Source organism: Pangasianodon hypophthalmus, chromosome 26 (genome assembly GCF_027358585.1).
Source record: "Pangasianodon hypophthalmus isolate fPanHyp1 chromosome 26, fPanHyp1.pri, whole genome shotgun sequence".
Classification (NCBI taxonomy): Eukaryota; Metazoa; Chordata; class Actinopteri; order Siluriformes; family Pangasiidae; genus Pangasianodon; species Pangasianodon hypophthalmus.
The window spans coordinates 17,884,154-17,903,923 of NC_069735.1; the positions used below are offsets into that span (position 1 = coordinate 17,884,154).

Here is a 19,770-nt window from a genome sequence, read left to right on the forward strand (position 1 = left end):
TAGTGTTTATAATGTATACGCTGGTGCGTTATGATCCAGTCTGCCTTTAAATGAGGTCATTTATTCAAATTCCTATTTATCAAGCTCACATCAACCCAGCTTAAATTCATATGAAATTCCAAAACTACATGCACAATAATCAATACATCATGCATTACTTCCCTTAATATAAGCCAATCATGTGGCTCCGTCTCATTTTAGAGTTCATATGTGTGCAAGAAGTACGTTCATTCATTCTTGCACAATTAGTGACACGACTAGCACCGTATTGAGTTCACAAGAAAGGTGTATGCTGGCATGTATCTACTGACTCTTATAGAGTCATTTAAATGTTCATCCGTTAGCCTTGTTCTGAATTTAGATTTAATTAAATTCATCTCAGAAAGAGCTGCTTCACAAAGGTATATGGAGACACATAAAGCATGTATTTTCAGAGCTGCCTGCTGATTATTCTTGTAGTTTTCTGAGTCGAGCAAGATCCGGAAATGTTGGGAATTTAGTTTAGATTTTATTTGGACGTCATGTTAGAGATTTAAAATCTGCATCTCTATCTCTACAGGATTGAACAGTTCAGCCAGCAACCTCACGCACATTACCTCCATGAAGTGGTTGGCAACACAGGGCTCCGGCTTCAAAATCAAAATCATTAAACCTGTCCTCAAATTCCAGAAAAGATTCCTGCTGAAGCTTAAGAGCGGGTCACAGTATTTTTCTGTACATCCACAATAATTCTGAACATCCAAAACACCAGCAGTCTCTGCATGGTTTTCCAATATCTTTACAGCTGAGGGGAAGTGCTGCAGTCTTTTATTTTCTACTTGCTGGAGGTAAAATGCCAGTTTTGCTTTAAAGGCTTTCACAGCACTGATCATGTCACAGATGGTTTTACCTTGTTATTGTAGGTTCAGGTGATTCAGTTTCTGTGTTATATCCATCAGTACTGCAGGATCAAGCAGCCAACCAGCATCGAACAATAGCGTTGTGTCTTTCTCTCTTGATTCCATGAAGGCTTTGATTTCATTAAGCAAGGAAAGAAACTGTTGCAGTATCTTACCTCTGTTTAGCTGTCTGATTTCAGTGAGGAGAAGAACGTCATCATACTCAGCACATAATTCCTCAAGAAAAAAGTTTGAAGCTTCTGCGTTGTTTGGTCTTTGTGAGAATGGAGTTAATCATTTTAAAAACAGGTGCAATGACACGTTCTAACCCTATAACCTTTACACATGTAGCCTGCTGATGAATGATGCAGTGATAGTTCAGAAATGTAGGAACGTCTGGGTATGTCTTGCTGTTCAAGTTGCGCTCATCATAGCTGGTGCTCCATCAGCTGTTAAAGACAAAACTGTAAGATCAGCTTTCAGTCAGTTTTTTTTTACTTTGCTTACTGTAATACTGAATATTGCACCAGTATAAGGTTAAGTTGGTGTGACAGGAAATTCAACAGGAACTGCTTTACACACATGACAGGGACTGCTTTGCACACATGCAATAAATAACCATCTACATTTCTTCATTTATTCTGAGTTCTGCTTTCGCAAACAGAAACTTTGATTTCATAATACATTCATTCAGCATTAAATAAAAATCTGTTTTCTCAGAAATTGTGACCTTTTTCCTGTCACACTGTTCTAAACTTATACTGATGCAATATTCAGTATTACAGTATTATAGTAGTATATTCAGTATTACAGTATTAGAGTTAGGGTTAGCCTATCCCTAACCCTAACCCTAAATTTAATTTATTTAAAAAAAAATACCTGCATACCATTGAGGCTGGTAAGGGGAGGGGTGTAATAAATTTGTGTCATATTTCCTTTTTCGTAAGTAACAGATGAACTCTTCTTATGTATTTTTTTAGTGATTTATTTTCTGTCTAAATTTGAAAGCAAAAAATGTGATTATAGGAAAAGTTATTTATGTGAGGGGTCAGAGTTATTTATGTGTGTGTGTGTGTGTGTGTGTTCTGTTGCATTGTTTGTTAATTTAATGAGTTACATTTCTAAATGTATAAGTAAAAGCCAACACTTTTTATATATAGACGTTAGCAATCATTATCACACACACTATATGAATTTGCAGTAGTGTGTATTCTCTATTATTATTATTATTATTATTATTATTATTATTGTTAGTTAATTTCAACTTAAAATTGTCTTATTTCATTTGCAGATCATTTTGATTCTTTCTAGAAATAAACTCTTGATGTAAGCAAAATTGTCTGCCCAAAGAATAAGACCATTTCAATCTTGAAATAAGTAAAAATATCTAGAGGCTTAATAATTGTATATTTGTTTAAAATAGATTTTTGACCTGTGCCATGAGCAGGTGCAGTTAACCATGAAAGAGCCTACATTGAAAACTGTGTAGTCAGTCGCTGAGCCGATGGTTTGTCCATTTTCTTTATTTTCAAGGCAAGAGCTCACGCAATGCAATGCGATACACTCACATCTTCCCAAGAGCTTTACAATTAAGTCCAATATAAACATCAATTTATTCTTTTATCTATTGTCTCATTTGAGTTTAAAAGGCTAAAACTCACTGCCATATTCTCAGTCAGAGCACGTGGGCGTGTCAGCAGCAGGACTGGGATGAGCAATCTGTGAGAGAGGAAAGGCATTAAAAAAACAACAACAAAAACCTGGCAAGCAAAAAATGACCATGTTGGATTGACCAAGTCTAAAATAATATACAAAAAAAACCTCACTCCAAAATGTAATGAAATAAAAAATACATTTAAAAAATAGATGTATACAATTTTAAAAATATTTAAGAAAACCTTTGAAAATACAAATCATACAAAATACGATTCACAAAACTGTCATTTTGTCTGTGAACTGTCACTGTTATTGTTATTGTAATTGTACTGTTATTTTTGTAATTCTCTCGTATTAACATTTCTGCAATCCTCAGCTCTCCTACAACACATGAAATGTTGGAGGGCAAGGTTTTATAATGTATTTAAAGGAGCAAGTAATTTTTTTATTTCCAAAATGTACAAATAACCTGGAAAATGCTGTATGCTAAAAAAATGTTTTAATCCACGCAAGTGCATTATGTGGCTGGAGAAAAAAAGTGTTAAAACTGCAGAGGCACTTCTCCCTGGACTGCAGTTGCTTGGATGGACCTCGTGTCAGTCTTTTTGTAGACACTCCCTAATGTTACTTCAATCCAGGAGGAGGCTCTTAACCATCCTCATAAATCAGTACAAGTCAAATATCTCTTATTTCTGTATTATAATTTGTATGGCTAAATGCTAACACTGGAGAGACAGAGCTTGGTCTCTAGCTGCTGTAACAAGCAGAGTACCTGTGTGACATGATAAGTCACTCGAGATATGGAAATCTAATCGTCATTAATCATAATGAGCCAAATTGGCTTTCATTCACTTAAATGCCCAAGTGGGCAAAAGCTAAATGCTAAACTGCTAACATCAGTCAGCCTACATACAGAGCACCATAGCTCGCCGCTCTAACAAGCAGAGAACTTCTGTATCACAATAAGATATAACGTCACTCAGGATAAATGAAATATAATTGCCCTTAATCACGAAAAACAAGTGCCTGCTGAGGGGAGATGTTAATCTAAGAGTTAAATTCGAGGCGAAGGAACAGACAGGTGAATAAAAAATGAGCTACTTAGTTGGAGGAAGCTTCTGGCTTTTCAGCTAATTCTGTATAAAGCAGAATTAATTAAAGTCGTATAGAGAGGCAGTTCCTTATTATTCTGCAGTGTCTAATGGTGATAATACTAATCCTTTTGATAGTTGAACTTGGTAACTTTGGCTGAACTTTACTGTCTTGGCCACTGAAGGTGCTGGGGGTGGAGCTTTGTGAACATGGGCGGGAATTGGGACAGGCTCGAGAAATAAAAAAAAAAACAATCATTCAAACATTCAACCAACCCACTTAACCATCAGAGAATTAATAAAAAAAAAATTACCAGTCTTACCAAATGTTCCTGTAATTAAATTTTTTTTTTTTTTTTTAAATAATGAAATTAAAGCATATTAAGATTAACTGTGTTTCTCAGTAAACACTTACTGCAAGTGTGTGATACACATCATCAGATGTCCGGTCTGTGAGATCGAGAGCTGCGTACGTGTCGTCTTTAGCACTCAGTCCAGCGGTCTGCAGAGAGGAGGGGAGGAGAACGTGAGCATGTTCGGCTGAAGATCTTTACAGTAACAGTTTATTATGAAAAGGCACTTGGAGTGTCAGAGAGAGTTTCCACTGGAGATTCCTTACTCTTCAGAATGAACACTGTGGTGAGTGTGCTCACCTGGCATTCATATTCTTCTTTCTGGTTCTTCTGTCTCTTGCTTCTGTTCACAAGCAACCAAATATTTATCCACTTTAAACATCAATATATTCATCCATTTAAATGTAAATGTGACAAGTGATAAAGTCCAGCACAAATATTCTCACCTCAGCCAGCAGAGTGCAGAGAGAAGAGCTGCAATCCCAAAAAGTCCAACTCCAACAGCCACATACACAATCACAGAGCCACCTGATAGTACACACACACACACACACACACCAGTTAAATAAGATCAGCAAAATTTCAGTGAACAAAAATAAGTCATTGTCTCACCGCTTAAAGTGACGGACACTGTAGCTGATCTCTCAGAGCCGTGTTTATTCTGAGCCTCGCAGTAGTACTGTCCACTCTGTAGAGCTCTGTAACTCTTTCCGGATCCTACAGGTGATGATTCTTTCTCCTTAAACCAGGTGTAGATCTCCACAGGTGGGTTAGCATCACTGCTGCAGGTCAGAGTCACTGAACTGCCCTCCACTATCTCAACAGAGGTGCTGATGGACACTGAGACTTTCTTTGGAGGATCTAAAATGGGTAGGGAATTGAGACTTTAAAGCAAAATTATGATAGTTTTATCTCTTATTGGCTTTGAGGAGATCTTCAGCTTTAACTTACACAGAACATTCAGAGTTACACCGATATGCACTTATAGTCACATGCACTTCCCAACAAAATCTAAGCAAATATTTCTACAATGAAAACAATCAAAAGCATGGATATTGTAATTTAAAAATTTATCAAAATGTACATCAACTCTACTAATGTCTTCAGTTTTTAACATTGCAAAAAATCTAAAGGTGAATGATTGGTGAGTGAGTATTTAAACATGGTTAAATAATGAATATATTAGTTGAGTTGGTTTTACATTTTTATTTAGCTTTTACAAGCTGTACATATTTCTTTTTTTTTAGACTGAGCTGTTCTTTTGGGATCTAAAATGTGCATGAATGTAATACTTTAAAAAAAATCTATGATAATTTTTCATCAGCTTTAACTTACACAGAACATTCAGAGTTACACCGATGGAGTCCTGATGTCTGACTTCATTACTGCACTTGCACTTATACTCTCCACTGTCCTCAGTGCTGATCTTGGAGATGATGTAGGTCTTTCCTTTTCCTATTAATGCTTCTCCCTTAAACCAGGTGTAGTTCTCCACAAGTGGGTTAGCGCCACTGCTGCAGGTCAGAGTCACTGAACTGCCCTCCACTATCTCACCAGAGGAGCTGATGGACACTGAGACGTTCTTTGGAGGATCTAGAATGGGTAGGGAAGTTAGACTTTAAAGCAAATCTATGATAGTTTTATCGCATATTGGCTGTGAGGAGATCTTCAGCTTTAACTTACTCAGAACATTCAGAGTTACACTGTTGGAGTCCTGATGTCCAACTTCATTACTGGACTTGCACTTGTACTCTCCACTGTCCTCAGTGCTGATGTTGGAGATGATGTAGGTCTTTCCTTTTCCTACTGATGTTGTCCCCTTAAACCAGGTGTACTTCTCCACAGGTGGGTTAGCATCACTGCTGCAGGTCAGAGTCACTGAACTGCCCTCCACTATCTCACCAGAGGAGTTGATGGACACGGAGACATTCTTTGGAGGATCTAAAATGGGTAGGGAAGTTAGACTTTAAAGCAAATCTATGATAGTTTTATCGCATATTGGCTGTGAGGAGATCTTCAGCTTTAACTTACACAGAACATTCAGAGTTACACCGATGGAGTCCTGATGTCCGACTTCATTACTGCACTTGCACTTGTACTCTCCACTGTGCTCAGCGCTGATGTTGGAGATGTTGTAGGTCTTTCCTTTTTCTACTGATGTCTTCCCCTTAAACCAGGTGTAGATCTCCACAGGTGGATTAGCATCACTGCTGCAGGTCAGAGTCACTGAACTGCCCTCCACTATCTCACCAGAGGAGCTGATGGACACTGAGACGTTCTTTGGAGGATCTAAAAGATTTTATTAAAATATTAACTTCATTAAATAGATTTTTAAACAGATTACCCATTACTCTGGTTACACAAAATGATAAAAATTAAATATGTGCAGACAGAAAATAAACCAAAAAAGTAGCTTATTTTTTAAATCTCTGAGAGAAATTTTGAGAAAAAGATCAGACACATTAGGTTTAAAGAGATTCATTTTCACAACAACTGTGAATTTAAGCATGTTTAGACTAGTGATATTGATAACTTGTTAACTCGCCTTACAGTTAACAGTGAATTTCACAGCTGAGGAGAGCAGGCCTTCATGGCCACTGATGGAGCACTGGTAGCTGCCTTCATCCTCCACTTTAATGTTTGTTAGCTCCAACTGGTAGTCTCCATGTTTTTGCTTGTACTGACGTCCGTCTTTGTACCAGGTATAGGTGGGAACAGTAAGGGAAGGAATGCAGGAGCCACAGATCAACATCACCCAGTCTCCCTCCAACACCTTGTCTGACACTGGCTCCATGTCCACCTGGAGATCTGCATTAAAGAGTAAATGTTATTAATTAGAGGTGTACCTTGGCTGAACAATATTAACATAAATTATTTAAATGTTAATATGAATTATAGAACTAATAAGACACCATTGCAGTTACGGTAAAATAATGAGTGACTGGGTGATGCGAAGCGGAGTTACTGTTATCACCCCAAAATTGATTATGTACGTATAACAGGACATCCTCAACTGTTTTATTCCTCTTATACCACAGCACCTTGTCAACAATTACAGTTTTTATTTATTAAGCAACATGTCATACGTTTTATCCATGTATAGCTACATTTAATGTTGTGTAATGTCAGTGAAACAAGTTAGTTCCTGTTCGCACTTACGTTATAGCAGCTATAAACAGTAGTTCCCTCACCAGCCTCCTGTTCCCTCACCTTACTCTCTCTCTTGAGGTTAATAAGACATATTACGCATTAAAAGCAAATTAAAATAAATCTATGCCTTGCAGCTGCACTACTGTCAGAGCTGCGGTTATAGAAAATTAATCAACAACTTATGAGCATTCAGAATCAGCAGTGCTGTGCTATAAAACTTTATAAGATGATATGTTAAGTAACATATTATATATAACAAATAATATGTTAAATTTTATATTGCTTAAAGTTCCTCTGAAATCAAAATAATTGTTCCAGAGCTTTTTATATCTGTTTTTATACCTTACTGTTGTAAAAACAAATACAATAATATATTTACTAAAAAAAGCTTTTCAAAAGTTTGAGAGATGTTCTTGATTTAATTTTATATACTTTATCAATTCAATTTGCTTTTATGATTCATCCTGTGTTAGTCTTATATTCATCCAACTAAATGCTGTCACCATCACCTTTTCTAACCATCTCCTGCTGAAGAATAAAGGTTGGAGTTTACTGATTTGGAAGAGGGCGGTGGTTGTGTGAGTGGGCAGAAACTTGAGATGAATGTTGCTACCTTATTTAGCTAACTCACTTTGTTGGTTCACTTTGGTTTGTTTAGATTTGGCGGGGGTGTGGCAAATCTCAAATACTGTTGGCTGTAAATCACTAAAGAGATTCAACATCTGACTTTCCTTACTCTGATTTCCTGTTCAGAAGGAAATAAGTCAACATAGACAATCAAATCACAGCTAAGAAGCTATTTTATGGAGACTTTAAGTCAAGAGGTCAGTTTGGTCAATTTATTCAAGATAAACGGATACCTATTTCCTTTTATGGAAGCCAAATTATTTTGGTGGAAGTAACAGTGAATATACATTGTGGCTCTTATTACTACAGGAAATACTTTGGTGCTTGCTAAAATGTACAATGTTGCATGAAAAGGATGGATAAAATTAAACAGCAGAAAATACAGTTACTGATCATATACATGGAAAAAATTCAGGAGAAAATACAGGAAGGCTTCATCAGGAATTTCTGCAATATATACACCTATCATAAGAAAAGTGTATATTTTTCATATGTTTTCTCTGTATTCACTGCTTACCTGTTATTTCCAGCGTAACCCCATCTTCATTTGTCAGATCCTGGGTGGAGTCCCTGGTCCTGAAGCTGAACTGATAAACACCAGCATCGTCTTGAGTCACGCTGTCCAGCAGGAGAGAGCAGTTTGACTCATCGGCTAGAGAATGCGCTACACGTCTTTCAATCGTCGTGCTGTTTGACCTCCTGTAATGCCATGCAGAACTGGTGACCACTTGACCGCTGGGGTAGGTGTATTTGCAGGGTAACACAACAGAGGAGTGATGAAGAGCGCACAGTCTGCTCGGTGTATAAGACACACTCCAGTCCTGAGCCAGAGACCCTGAAACACACCCATATATGAAAGAGTAAAATTATTTACTAGAGCTCTGACATTAGTGCAGCTGCAAATCACAGGTTTATATTAATGCTCTCATTCTAATAAGTTATCCTTTCTATAGTAACAGCTTATTCACTGGGATTTGTACAGTGGACGCTCCACATAAATGGATTTAAAAATGTGTGTAATCGTTGATATGGTGAAGTTTTCTGTAGGGAGACATTTATTTGACATTTATGGAAGGAGTCTCCAGTGTCAGCGGTTTGTAACCAGCAGAGATAAAGCTGTAACTTTAAGTTTTCTGACATCTTCAGTACAGAGGAGTTTACACTTCTTTGCAGTTTCTTGTAACATGACAACCTGCATTTTTTTTCTTTTAGCTGCTGTAATGTAAGTGAGAACAGGAACTAACTTCACTGATGTTCCACAGCATTGAATGTAACTGTAAATGAATAAAAAGTATGGAGACGTTTTTTAATAAATAAATAATTGTAATCATGGTAACAGTAACTCTGCTTCATCACACTACACCACCACTCAGTATTTTACTGTAACAGCACCACACACAGCATTTTATTCCTTATAAAACTTTTAATAATGTTAGCATTTTTTTTCTCCCAGTGATGAAATATTACAGCTCTGACTCAGATGTGAAATAAATATTACACAGGTGTGAAATCTATCAGTATAGTAAGGAGCATGTGCAACAAACCTGCAGATCATTATGTATCAGGTCAGCAATCTTCTTTTCTATGTGAGCTGTCACACAGAACTTCATTTACTGAATAAATTTGCATAAACGTTTCCGAAAGCTCAGAAGAGGAAGGTGTTTTGCGCAATAAGTTTTAAACATGATGACTCTGCACCTCAACTTCAACAAGAAACATTCTTTTAAGAAGCTTTTAAGAGCCTATTGTTTAAAAATACATACCTGGTATCTCTTGGAAAAGGATTCCAATTAATTTTAGCAACAACAGTAACAGCAGTGATGAGCAGTCCTGCAAGAGTCAGAAAGACTGAAAATGTTTTTTACATTTTAACAATATTTTACCAGTAGACAAGTTATTGGTGTCCTAGCATAATACATTCCTCTTAGAAATGTAAAGGCTTAAATAAATATTTGTCTTACCATGAGTTAATATGTCTTTATGTCCTTAGCGGAGATCTCTAAATATGTATACCCATACTCTCTAACCCGCTGAGTGTCTGAGAAAGGAAAAAACTGAATGTGTCAAACTGAACAAACTTCCTGCTTCACCCCTCAGGGCAGTGTCTGACATTTTAACTGTTTAACTGCTATGTGGTGTATGGTGGTCAGAAGAAACCTTAGTCTTGTAAAATAGCAGTGGATGCATGTTGCTCTGCCCAGTCTAGTGTTGGGTAACAGAAAGCTATGGTGGGAAGATGTGGATGAATAAAGGACACTGGCAAGAATTTCATGAATTTGGAGCAGTACCATGAGAAAGTTTTATGTAAAGAGCCACCAGTAGCTTAGGTCATGCTGACTAAGGCCAAAATAATAAACACCTAGACTGTATTGTGTTATGCAGTAATAATGTGCTGGGTGAATGGGGAGTGCTGCATGTTTCTGGGAGGTACTTCTTTTTTTGGCTCTCTCTATGCTGGGCTCAAGTAAAGCAACCATGTGCTCTTTATTAAAGCATTAGTTAGTTGCACATGTCTTTGTGGATACTGGTCATTGCCACACCACATCCTCCATCCCACTTTTGCCACACATGGTGTCAAAAGTGGGATGGAGGATATATAGACAACCCACAAGTCGGGTAATGAACGTCTCTGTGCATCTTTAATGAATAAAGGAGTCTTCAAATGTGAAGTAGTCAACAGAAAGAGGAAAGTAAACTCTGTGGGAGCTACAGTAAAAAAAATCAGTTCAGGCTGCCTTCCCCACTATTTTTATCAGGGAACATTGGAGAAAACTGGAGGAGATAAATTCAGCAATTTAACATTTATATGAGTGCAACAGGATCAGACTCCAAAGGTGAAAATTTAAAAATAGCCATTCTACTCCACGCATTAGGAAAGGAAGCCTTAGAAGTGTACAATTACTGAGTCTGTCTACTGAGTCAGATAAGGAGGACTTATCAGTGGATGATGTAATAGCTGCATTTGAGAAGTATTGCCTGCTGAAAAAGAATGTTGTTTTCAATAGGTGCCAGTTTTGGGCATAGCCTGATTCAGTCAGCATCAACAAATATGTGACTGAGTTAAAACGGAAAGCCAAGACTGTGAGTTTGGCTCAGCAGAATCCGACATGATCAGAGACAAGATTGTGTTCAGTATCAATGACCAGCATCTAAAAGAGATACTTTTAAGAGAAGTAGACCTTACTCTTGAGAAAGCTGTTGATTTTTGCAGAGCAGCTGAGGCAGACAGGGTGACAAATACAAGCAATGGGAAAATACAACAGTGCAAGCCATAGAAAAAAGCCCAGAGACCTAAAGCAAAGCAAGAAATGTGAAAAGGCATCAACTCAATAACAAAAAACAAATTCAGACACATTCTTGTGCAAACAGTGTGGAAAATCACATCAGCCACATCAGTGTCACACCTGTGGTAAACAAAATCAGTTTGCCAAATTGTGTAGGTCTGACAAAAAAGATGTAAGGTGAAAACACAAAAAGCATGTCCCTGTGGATTCGTAGTTCATTGCATTATCAGTCATGGAATGGACAAGACTCCCAATTAAGTTTCCAACTAATGTGTAGGTCAAAATGTTAGCTATTAATATCAGTATTATTATTAGGGGGCCAAGCACCAAAGGTCCATAGGCACCCTATTGTTATTCTATGTTTAATTATTATTATTGGGGGCCAAGCACCGAAGGTGCATAGGCACTCTATTGTTATTCTATGTTTAATTATTATTATTGGGGGCCAAGCACTGAAGGTGAATAGGCACCCTACTGTTATTCTATGCTTCTTCTTCTTCTGGCTAGGGTGTCTATGGCAGCCCATAGAATCACCCAGTAAAAAGTTGTGAAATTTGGCACACTGAATGGGGAGGGTCTAAGGGACATTCTGACCAAATTTGGGCCAAGTGCTGACAATGCTGTAGCACCACCATCGGGTCAAATTTGGGTCTAATTTGGAAGTACATTTTTGGTCATAACTTTTGAACCACGTGTCCAAAATTTAAACCTGCACCATATGACCCAAAATTTGGACCCTATGATGTCTATTTTCACCTAATTAGATTTTCCACCAACAAATTTCACGATAGTGCCACCTACTGGTGAAAAGTTACAATAACATGCCAAAATGTTTACATCTAACTACCATTTTTGCTACTCATCCTCCAATTTTTGTCCAATCTTCACCAAATTTGGCTCGCATTGTCTTGATACCTGTGTAAACAATGCTGCAGCAATGCCATCCTCCTGCCCATTTGTTCCTCTAGACCTTTCCTCCTACAGTCAGAGAATTCCACCACTGTCCGTGGTCAAAACATTTGAGTGAATCTACAAATCACTCTTGAATCCCTTTGCCTAAGGTTATGGCTTTGCTTTATTGTGATTGCTTAGGCAAAAATGAGGAAGCTTTAATTATTATTATTATTATTGTTATTATTATTATTCTGCCGTAAAACTAATATGACCACATCACCCCCTATCTTATATACACTACATTGGCTCCCAATCAAAATTTCGCATTGATTTTTGAAATGCTACCATTGACTTATAAAGCACTGAATGGTCTCGTGCCTCAGTACCTGACCAAACTTTTGGTCTTTTATGATCTGCCACACCTACTTTGATCAAAATGTTCAGGCTATTTGGTGGTACCTCAAATAGTGAAGGCCAAAGCAGGGGGCAGAGCTTACAAAGCCCCACAGTTATGGAACAGCCTTCCAATTAGTGTTCTGGGCTCAGGCACAGTCTCTGTGTTAAAGTCTAGACTGAAAACATATTTGTTTAGTCAAGCCTTTTGTGAATAGCTTTTTCTTAGGAAAGGAGCAGATCTGCAGAGTTCACAGGCATAGAGTGTTGTGTTGAACTAGGATGTTTGGATCTCCAGAACTGCCTGATCCATCCTGATCCCCTACTTCTGGTCAGAGTTCTCATCGGATGGAAATCACTTGGTATTGCTCGGGGTGGCTCCACATGGATGGCCTGAAGATCACTGTGGTTGCTGGGGATGGTGCCGCTTGGGGACCATGGAGATGGCTTTGGACTGCAGTTCATGTGGGCAGTTGTACTGTGATGGCTTGGGACAGGGATTGCTGTGGTGGCTTTGGGGCTGCGGTTGCCGCGAGCAGTTTTGCACTCAGGTCTCCATCAGTGGACAGTGGATAGGTTCAACGAAACAGACTTGAATTTACTGGTTGCACAATTGCACTCTTTGACCATGTAGTACACAGTTATAGAAGGGAATTATTTATAATCGCACTATCCGTTGTCACCCAGATGAGAATGTGTTCCCCTTTGAGTCTGGTTCCTCTCAAGCGTTCTTCCTCATACTGTCTCAGGGAGTTTTTCCTCACCACCATCACCCCTGGCTTGCTCATTAGGGATAAATTCATACATTTACAATTTATATCTTGAATGTATTTATTTCTGTAAAGCTGCTTTGTGACAATGTCCATTGTTAAAATTGCTATACAATAAAAAAAAAAAAAAAAAAAAAATATATATATATATATATATATATATATATATATATATATATATATATATATATATACAAATATAATAGAATTGAATCGTGAATTGAATTGCCTAAAACCTACTTTTGTAAATTAGTCCTAGGCCATTCATCCAATTGGAACCAAACCAGTTCAGAAAGATTCTCTGCAGTCCCATTATCAATAATTCTCAAAATATTTTAACATTTTAACTGTGTGACGGCCATTTACTTAAATGGTTATAACTCTTGCACAGAATGAGATATTTTCACCAAAATTGACGTATGGGCCCAATCTGAGGACATACATATAAAAAAATTACTGAGCATGACCAGTTGGTGGTGCTGAAACCATAAAAACATCTCCAGGTTACGTATGTAACCATGGTTCCCCGTGGGAACGAGACGCTGCGTCGAAACGCTATGGGAACGCCTTCAGCATGACCACACTCTGAATCACGTGTGTAATCAGTCCAATGAATGGATAAGACATCACGGGCGGGGTGACATAGCAACCAGGAAGCTTAAAAGCATGCGCGGTGGATACAGTGGCAGCTTCGAGAATGAACCGGGCGCTCGCAGGGATGCCGGAAGTATGGCCCTGAGACGCAGTGTGTTGTTCCCTCAGGGAACCATGGTTACATACGTAACCTGGAGATGTTCCTCTTCAGGAACTCGAGCTGCATCGAAACGCTATGGGAACGAGTATGCCCACGCCACCAGACTTACAAATCCCTGCCCAGTGTGGAAGAGCACAGCTAGGGCGAGAGAGCAAAAGAGACTGGAGTGGCTCGCAAGTCGAGGCCAAAGAGCCTGACGAGAATCAGGGGCACGGACCAACCCGCAGTGTTGCAGATGTACTGCATAGGGACACCTGCCAGAAAGGCCTAGGAGGCTGCCACACTTCTAGTGGAGTGAGCCTTGACTCCCAAAGGCGAGGGGAGATCAGAGGAGTCATAGGTCAGACAGATGGCATCCACGATCCACTGGCTGAGGGTCTGCTTAGTAGCAGGGAGACCTCGCTTAGGGGGACCATAGCACACAAACAAATGGTCCGCCTTTCTCCACAGGGCAGCTCTGTGGATGTATGCGTCCAGTGCTCACACTCTACTACAATAAGCTTCTGCTGGTCGGGCTCCCAAAAAGGGAGGAGGACAGAAGGCCTGGAGTACGACAGGCCGTGGTGTAGAGGAGGAAACTTTATTAACATACCCTGCTCGAGGGTGAAGAAACGCTTTGACCAGACTGGGCGCAAAGTCTAAATAAGAGGGGGCCACTGAGAGGGCCTGTAGATCCCCAACTCTCTTGAGAGAGGAAATTGCCAGAAGATAGGACGTTTTCAAATGAGACGACAATCAGATATCTCGAAAGGAGGTTTACAGAGAACCTCCAGCACCACAGCCATGTCCCAAAGAGGGACACGAGATCGTACCAGAGGCCTCAGCGCACCGTGGAGGAAACGTGTCTGGGGGTGTCCGCCCACAGACTGACCACCGGGGGGGGGTCGTGGCAGGCCGCAATGGCAGTCACGTAGACCTTCAAGGTGGAGTGGGTCAACCCTGCAGAGAGTCGGAGCTACAGGAACTCCAGTACTGTACCAACAGGGCAGTTAACTGGGTCGAGCTGGCAGTCTCCGCACCAAGAAGTGAAAAGTTTCCACTTCAAGGCATACAGTTTCCTCATTGAGGGAGCTCTGGATTGGAGAATGGTCTCAACAACCTCGGCTGAGAGACCGGAAGCTACGAGTTGTGCCCCCTCAGAGGCCACACCTACAGCTTCCACAACTCTGGGCGGGGGTGGAAACCCGTCTGTGAGAGGAGGTCCCTCCTGATGGGGATCTCACATGGAGGGCCGTCGAGAAGGGAAATCAGGTCAGAGTATCATACTCGGCCCGGCCAGAACGGGGCTACTAACTACAGACGGACCCCGTCCCGGCACACTCTCTCCAGAACTCCCAGGAGCAAAGCAATTGGGGGAAGTGCGTACAGACGAAGCCTCGGCCAAGTGTGTACCATGGTATCCAGACCGAGAGGAGCTGGATGAATCAGAGAGAACCAGAGGGGACAGTGCGACATCTCCTGAGTCACAAACAGATTCACCTGAGCCTGGCCAAACACTCTCCATATCTGCCTCAACACCTCGGGGTGAGGCCTCGTTCCCCCTGCCTCGACAGGACGTCCGCTTCCCAAATTGAGATGTCCAGGGGTGTAAACTGCTCTCAACAGGAGGAGTTTTCCCCTGGAACCACACAAGGACCTGGTGCGCCAGCCTGTAAAGGGACGCAAACACAGACCTCCCTGGCGGTTGACGTAAGAGACCACTGCTGTGTTGTCGGTGCGCACCAACACATGGCGATCTCTTTGGTCCTGGAGAAAGTGTTTCGATGCTGGAAACATGGCCAGCATCTCCGGGCAGCTGATGTGCCACGTGAGATGGCGGCCGCCATCAGACCCAGCAGTCTCCGGAACTGCTTTACAGTGAGTGACCGGCCTTCTCTCACTCTCGTGACTGCTGTGAGGATCCGAGCAGGAGACAGACGTGGTCGAATCCCCACCACGTCCAGATAAGCGGTTCTCCATACCGGAGAAAGCACACTTTTCTTGGCGTTTAGTCTTAACCCCAGCTCTTTCATGTGGGCGAGAACGACATCCCGATGCCTAACCACCGCCTGCTCCGATTGAACTAATATCAACCAATCGTCGATATAATTCAGTCTGCGGATGCCCTGGAGTCGCAGAGGAGCCAGAGCAGCATCCACATACTTTGTGAGAGTGCGGGGTGAGAGTTCTGGGCCGAACAGAAGAACCTGATAGCAGTAAGCTTTGCCCCCAAAAGCAAACCTCAGGAACTTCCTGTGTTGGGGAAGGATGGTGATATGGAAATATTCGTCTTTTAGATCGATCGTAACAAACCAGACCTCGGACCCGATCTGAGACAAGACTTGATAGATTGTGAGCATCTTGAACATCAGTAGCATGACTGAGCAGTTCAAACGGCGCTATTCTAAAATGGGACATAACCCTCCATCCTTCGTTGGAACGATGAAGCACCGGCTGTAGAACCCGCACTCCATGTCGCGAGGAGGGACCACCTCGATGGCCTCCTTCCTCAAGGGAGTGTTTACTTCTTGTTCCATTACCAGAGCCTGCCTTTTTTTTTTAAGGGGAAAGGATGGGGGGTATGAAAGATGTACATTTAAATGTTACAGGTAGCGAGCCTCCCAGTACCGCCATGTTCCCAGTCGGAGACTGAGAGAGGCGCTCGCATGAGACCGCTGCGCCCCGAAGCACCATGGGTGGCAGGGTTGGCAGACCGATCCCCTTCGGGCACTGAGGAGAGACCGGCACCATATGATGAGGTGTACACTGCTCTTCCCCAGAGGGGCCTGCCCTCAGAAGTCCTGGGACCCAAGCGTCAGGACTACCTAGTCGAGGTCTTCTTAGACCGCAGAACGGCCCACAGATCTGGCCTCATTCTAGGAGACCCAGGCTTAGAGCGCTCTGTCTTTGAGCCTCCCGGTACAAGGAGCTGGTACACGGAGGGGGCTGCCCCCGCCCAGCAGCCCTACGAGCCAGAGAGAGGCGAGGGAGGAACCGCCGAAACGCTGCCGCTTGTGCCGCTTGATACCTGTCGAGGCACAGAAGGCGCAAGAGGGGCGTCCATAAGGAAGACCCTGCCCTTCATACCGGACAGGGTCAACCACAGATGCTGATAGCACGGGCGGTCTCCTTGGTGGCACTGAGAGAAAAATCAGCGGTTCGTCTGAGCTCGGCGACATCCTCAGATTTAATCTCCCCGCCTTCGTCCAGCTCTCTCAGCAGAATGGCCTGGTAGGCCTGCAATACCACCATGGTGTGCTGAAGAAAGGTGGTCGGGGAAGAAAGGTAGGCTCCAGCATGGAGGTGGCGGCGTAATGAATGAATGAAAGCTGCTGCTGTATCCACCGCCCGTGATGTCTTGCCCATCCATTGGATTACACACATGATTCAGAGCGTGGTCACGCTGAAGGCATTCCCATAGCGTTTCGACGCAGCTCGAGTTCCTGAAGGGGAAACATCAATTTGGCTCTAACTATGGAACCGTTGGTCCACTTGACTTGAAAATTTTGCATGCGGTGTCTTGCAATTACTTAAAAAACATACTTTTGTGAACTAGTCTTAGGTTTTTCACTCAACCAAAATACAACCAGTGCAGGACAATTGTGTGGACAGCTTAGATCAATAATTATAAAAAAAAGTTTAACTTTCGATCCATCGCCATGATGGCAGGCAAAAACTTTTGAAGAGGGTGGCAGTGCTTGGCCACATGCTGGTAGTATAACAGGACTAAACATGCCATTGGTCCAATCAACTTGAAGTCTTGCAATTAGCCAATCAATGTTCAGCAGTTATTACACCACACAATGTTCCATCTGTTTGTACTAGGTGAGGGAGCATCTCAGAGGTCCATCTTCCAACTCCACAACCTCGGCGCTGCATGAATGCTCTTCCCAAAAACATTCAGTCACTCCAAATCGTTACTATGATTCAAATCAATCATCGTCAGGAAAATATCAAGTATCGACATATTAAGTACAGTATCAAGTAAAATATCAAGATACTACAATGTAACTTGTGAACTCCAGGCACTTTGTGAGTTTGAAAGCTGTACTAGACAGTAGTACACACTTCCCAGCCCAAGCATCACTTATATCTGTATAGAATAATGACAGATACCCTTTTTTTATTCTTGGCTAAGATGTGGGGTTGATTAGCATAGTGTGAAATGAGTACTTTTAAATAAACGATTAAGAGAGAACTGGCAGGTTAGCGCATAAGGGGCACTAAACTACAGTACCCATCAGCCACTGCACGTAACATGGCCACACCACATGTTCCACTGTTCATTCACACCTGTTTCTTGTTTCATCAAATGGGCACCACTATGTAAGTTCAAGTTTTTCTGTGTCTGTTTGTCAAGCTTCTGTTGTTGTTGATGTTGTGTCTGTTGTTACTTTGCCTGCCATAGTCTTGCTTATAGTCTGTATGTTTTATTTTGTGTTTACTCACCGCCGTAACTGCTTATTTTACACCATGCATAATAAAAATTTGCACGTGCATCTGCCTTTGCCTCCTTTACGTGACAAGAAGCAACAAACAGAAAAGATGAAAATACTTATTTTAAAACAAACTAGTACCACTCCACACACAGTTGCCTGCTGTCATTATTTTTATGACTAATACAATTAATTTATGATGTATGATTACTTTTAACCATTTTTCAAAATATTTAAAAACGGTTTTAACAATTTTTAATAATTTCTCTTCAGGAAAATCCAACTAAAATTACTAATACAGAGACCTTAGATGTTTTGCCTGTTTTTATGTAAATTGTCATGTAAAATGTGAGTTATCAGATGTGCTTTATGTGTTATAAATATATAGAATTTATAAACATTATACTCAGGTATGTTTAAGGTATTTTGACTTAACTGAGTAACATTTAGACACAGAAGTACCTCTTGTGCAATTTCTGTGTTCTTTTAAAATATATGTAAAACACTATTAGCATCTCACCATGAAGGACATAACTGGAGGCTCTTCTTCAAATTATAAACCTTTGTAACTTTGTTGCGGATTGAGATACTCATTTTTGGAAATAAAGTCGACAATTTCTTTATAGCTGTCAGGGTCCATTCTCTATCATTAGTATACGTTTCTTCATTCTTTAAAATTCATGCACTAGTAAATGAGCATACTGAAATACTGGAGCTGAAATGTGACACCTGCTAAAAAGTAGGCGTACATTAGTGAGCGATGTATGCACAGGATGTTGAATATAACTATCTCAAAGTTTTGTCAACCGATGGCATGATTTTTGGGCAGGAGTACCTGTAATAAACAGATTTTAATGCTGGGCAATAAAAACTATATAGTAAATGTTACATATTTAATTATATAAGTAATTATATAAATAATTATATAAATAAATAAATAATATTTATTTATTTATTTATTTATTTATTTATTTATTTAAATAAATATCTCTGTCTTCTGTATCTCTGTGACTGTTTACATCAGATCAACATGCTTTCTATAAGATACGTGTTTAGACAAAACCAGAGTGGATTATTATAATTATATTAATTATAAAATTATATTGTTATTACTTCTATTATTATTAATACGCATAATATATACTTCATATATAAACTATTATTTAAAAAAAATAATATTACTAAGATCAACAATAATAATAGTTTTTAATAAAATATTAAAAAAATAAATAACACCCACAATGGTAAAAGACACAAAAAATGATTAAAATCATCAGTCCCAATAAACACACAGGAGCATGTGGGTGGAGTATACATCGTTTAATTGACAATCACAATCATAAAACACAACAGAAAAGATAGAAGCTGCAATCTTGATGACAGAGCAGAAACGTGCACAGCTTGCCTATAAGAGCTTGAACAGGCTCTCTCCACACTCCCGGTGACGTGCATTCCCGCGCGACTATTTACTGAACAGCGACCACTAGCCACAGATTTCTCCAGGT

General features: G+C 40.4%; 1 protein-coding gene across 3 annotated transcripts; it reads right to left on the reverse strand.

Moving 5' to 3' along the window:
- Positions 1-69: 69 nt before the first annotated feature.
- On the reverse strand, positions 70-9,812 carry LOC113537557 (B-cell receptor CD22). 3 transcript variants are annotated; one of them, XM_026932097.3, is made up of 13 exons: positions 9,717-9,812; positions 9,519-9,585; positions 8,273-8,590; positions 6,529-6,786; positions 6,010-6,267; positions 5,662-5,919; positions 5,314-5,571; positions 4,591-4,839; positions 4,425-4,506; positions 4,279-4,321; positions 4,041-4,127; positions 2,540-2,597; positions 70-1,327 (listed from the first exon to the last, which is right to left on the reverse strand). In XM_026932097.3, exons 1-12 carry the CDS (start codon positions 9,717-9,719, stop codon positions 2,550-2,552), a joined length of 1,929 nt encoding a protein of 642 aa, XP_026787898.3. In that variant the 5' UTR covers positions 9,720-9,812; the 3' UTR covers positions 70-1,327; positions 2,540-2,549. The 3 variants fall into 3 exon arrangements, with proteins under 3 accessions (XP_026787898.3, XP_026787897.3, XP_053086146.1); XM_026932096.3 differs by lacking the exon at positions 70-1,327 and having other exon boundaries at positions 2,386-2,597; XM_053230171.1 differs by lacking the exons at positions 70-1,327; positions 6,010-6,267 and having other exon boundaries at positions 2,386-2,597.
- Positions 9,813-19,770: the final 9,958 nt, after the last annotated feature.

Excerpts from the sequence above, each read along its gene's own strand:
- LOC113537557 (XM_026932097.3), bottom strand. Across the intron at positions 8,591-9,518 it reads CCTTTTCCAAGAGATACCAG|GGTCTCTGGCTCAGGACTGG; the intron begins GTATGTATTTTT and ends GGTGTGTTTCAG. Across the intron at positions 4,507-4,590 it reads AGTGTCCGTCACTTTAAGCG|GTGGCTCTGTGATTGTGTAT; the intron begins GTGAGACAATGA and ends GTGTACTATCAG.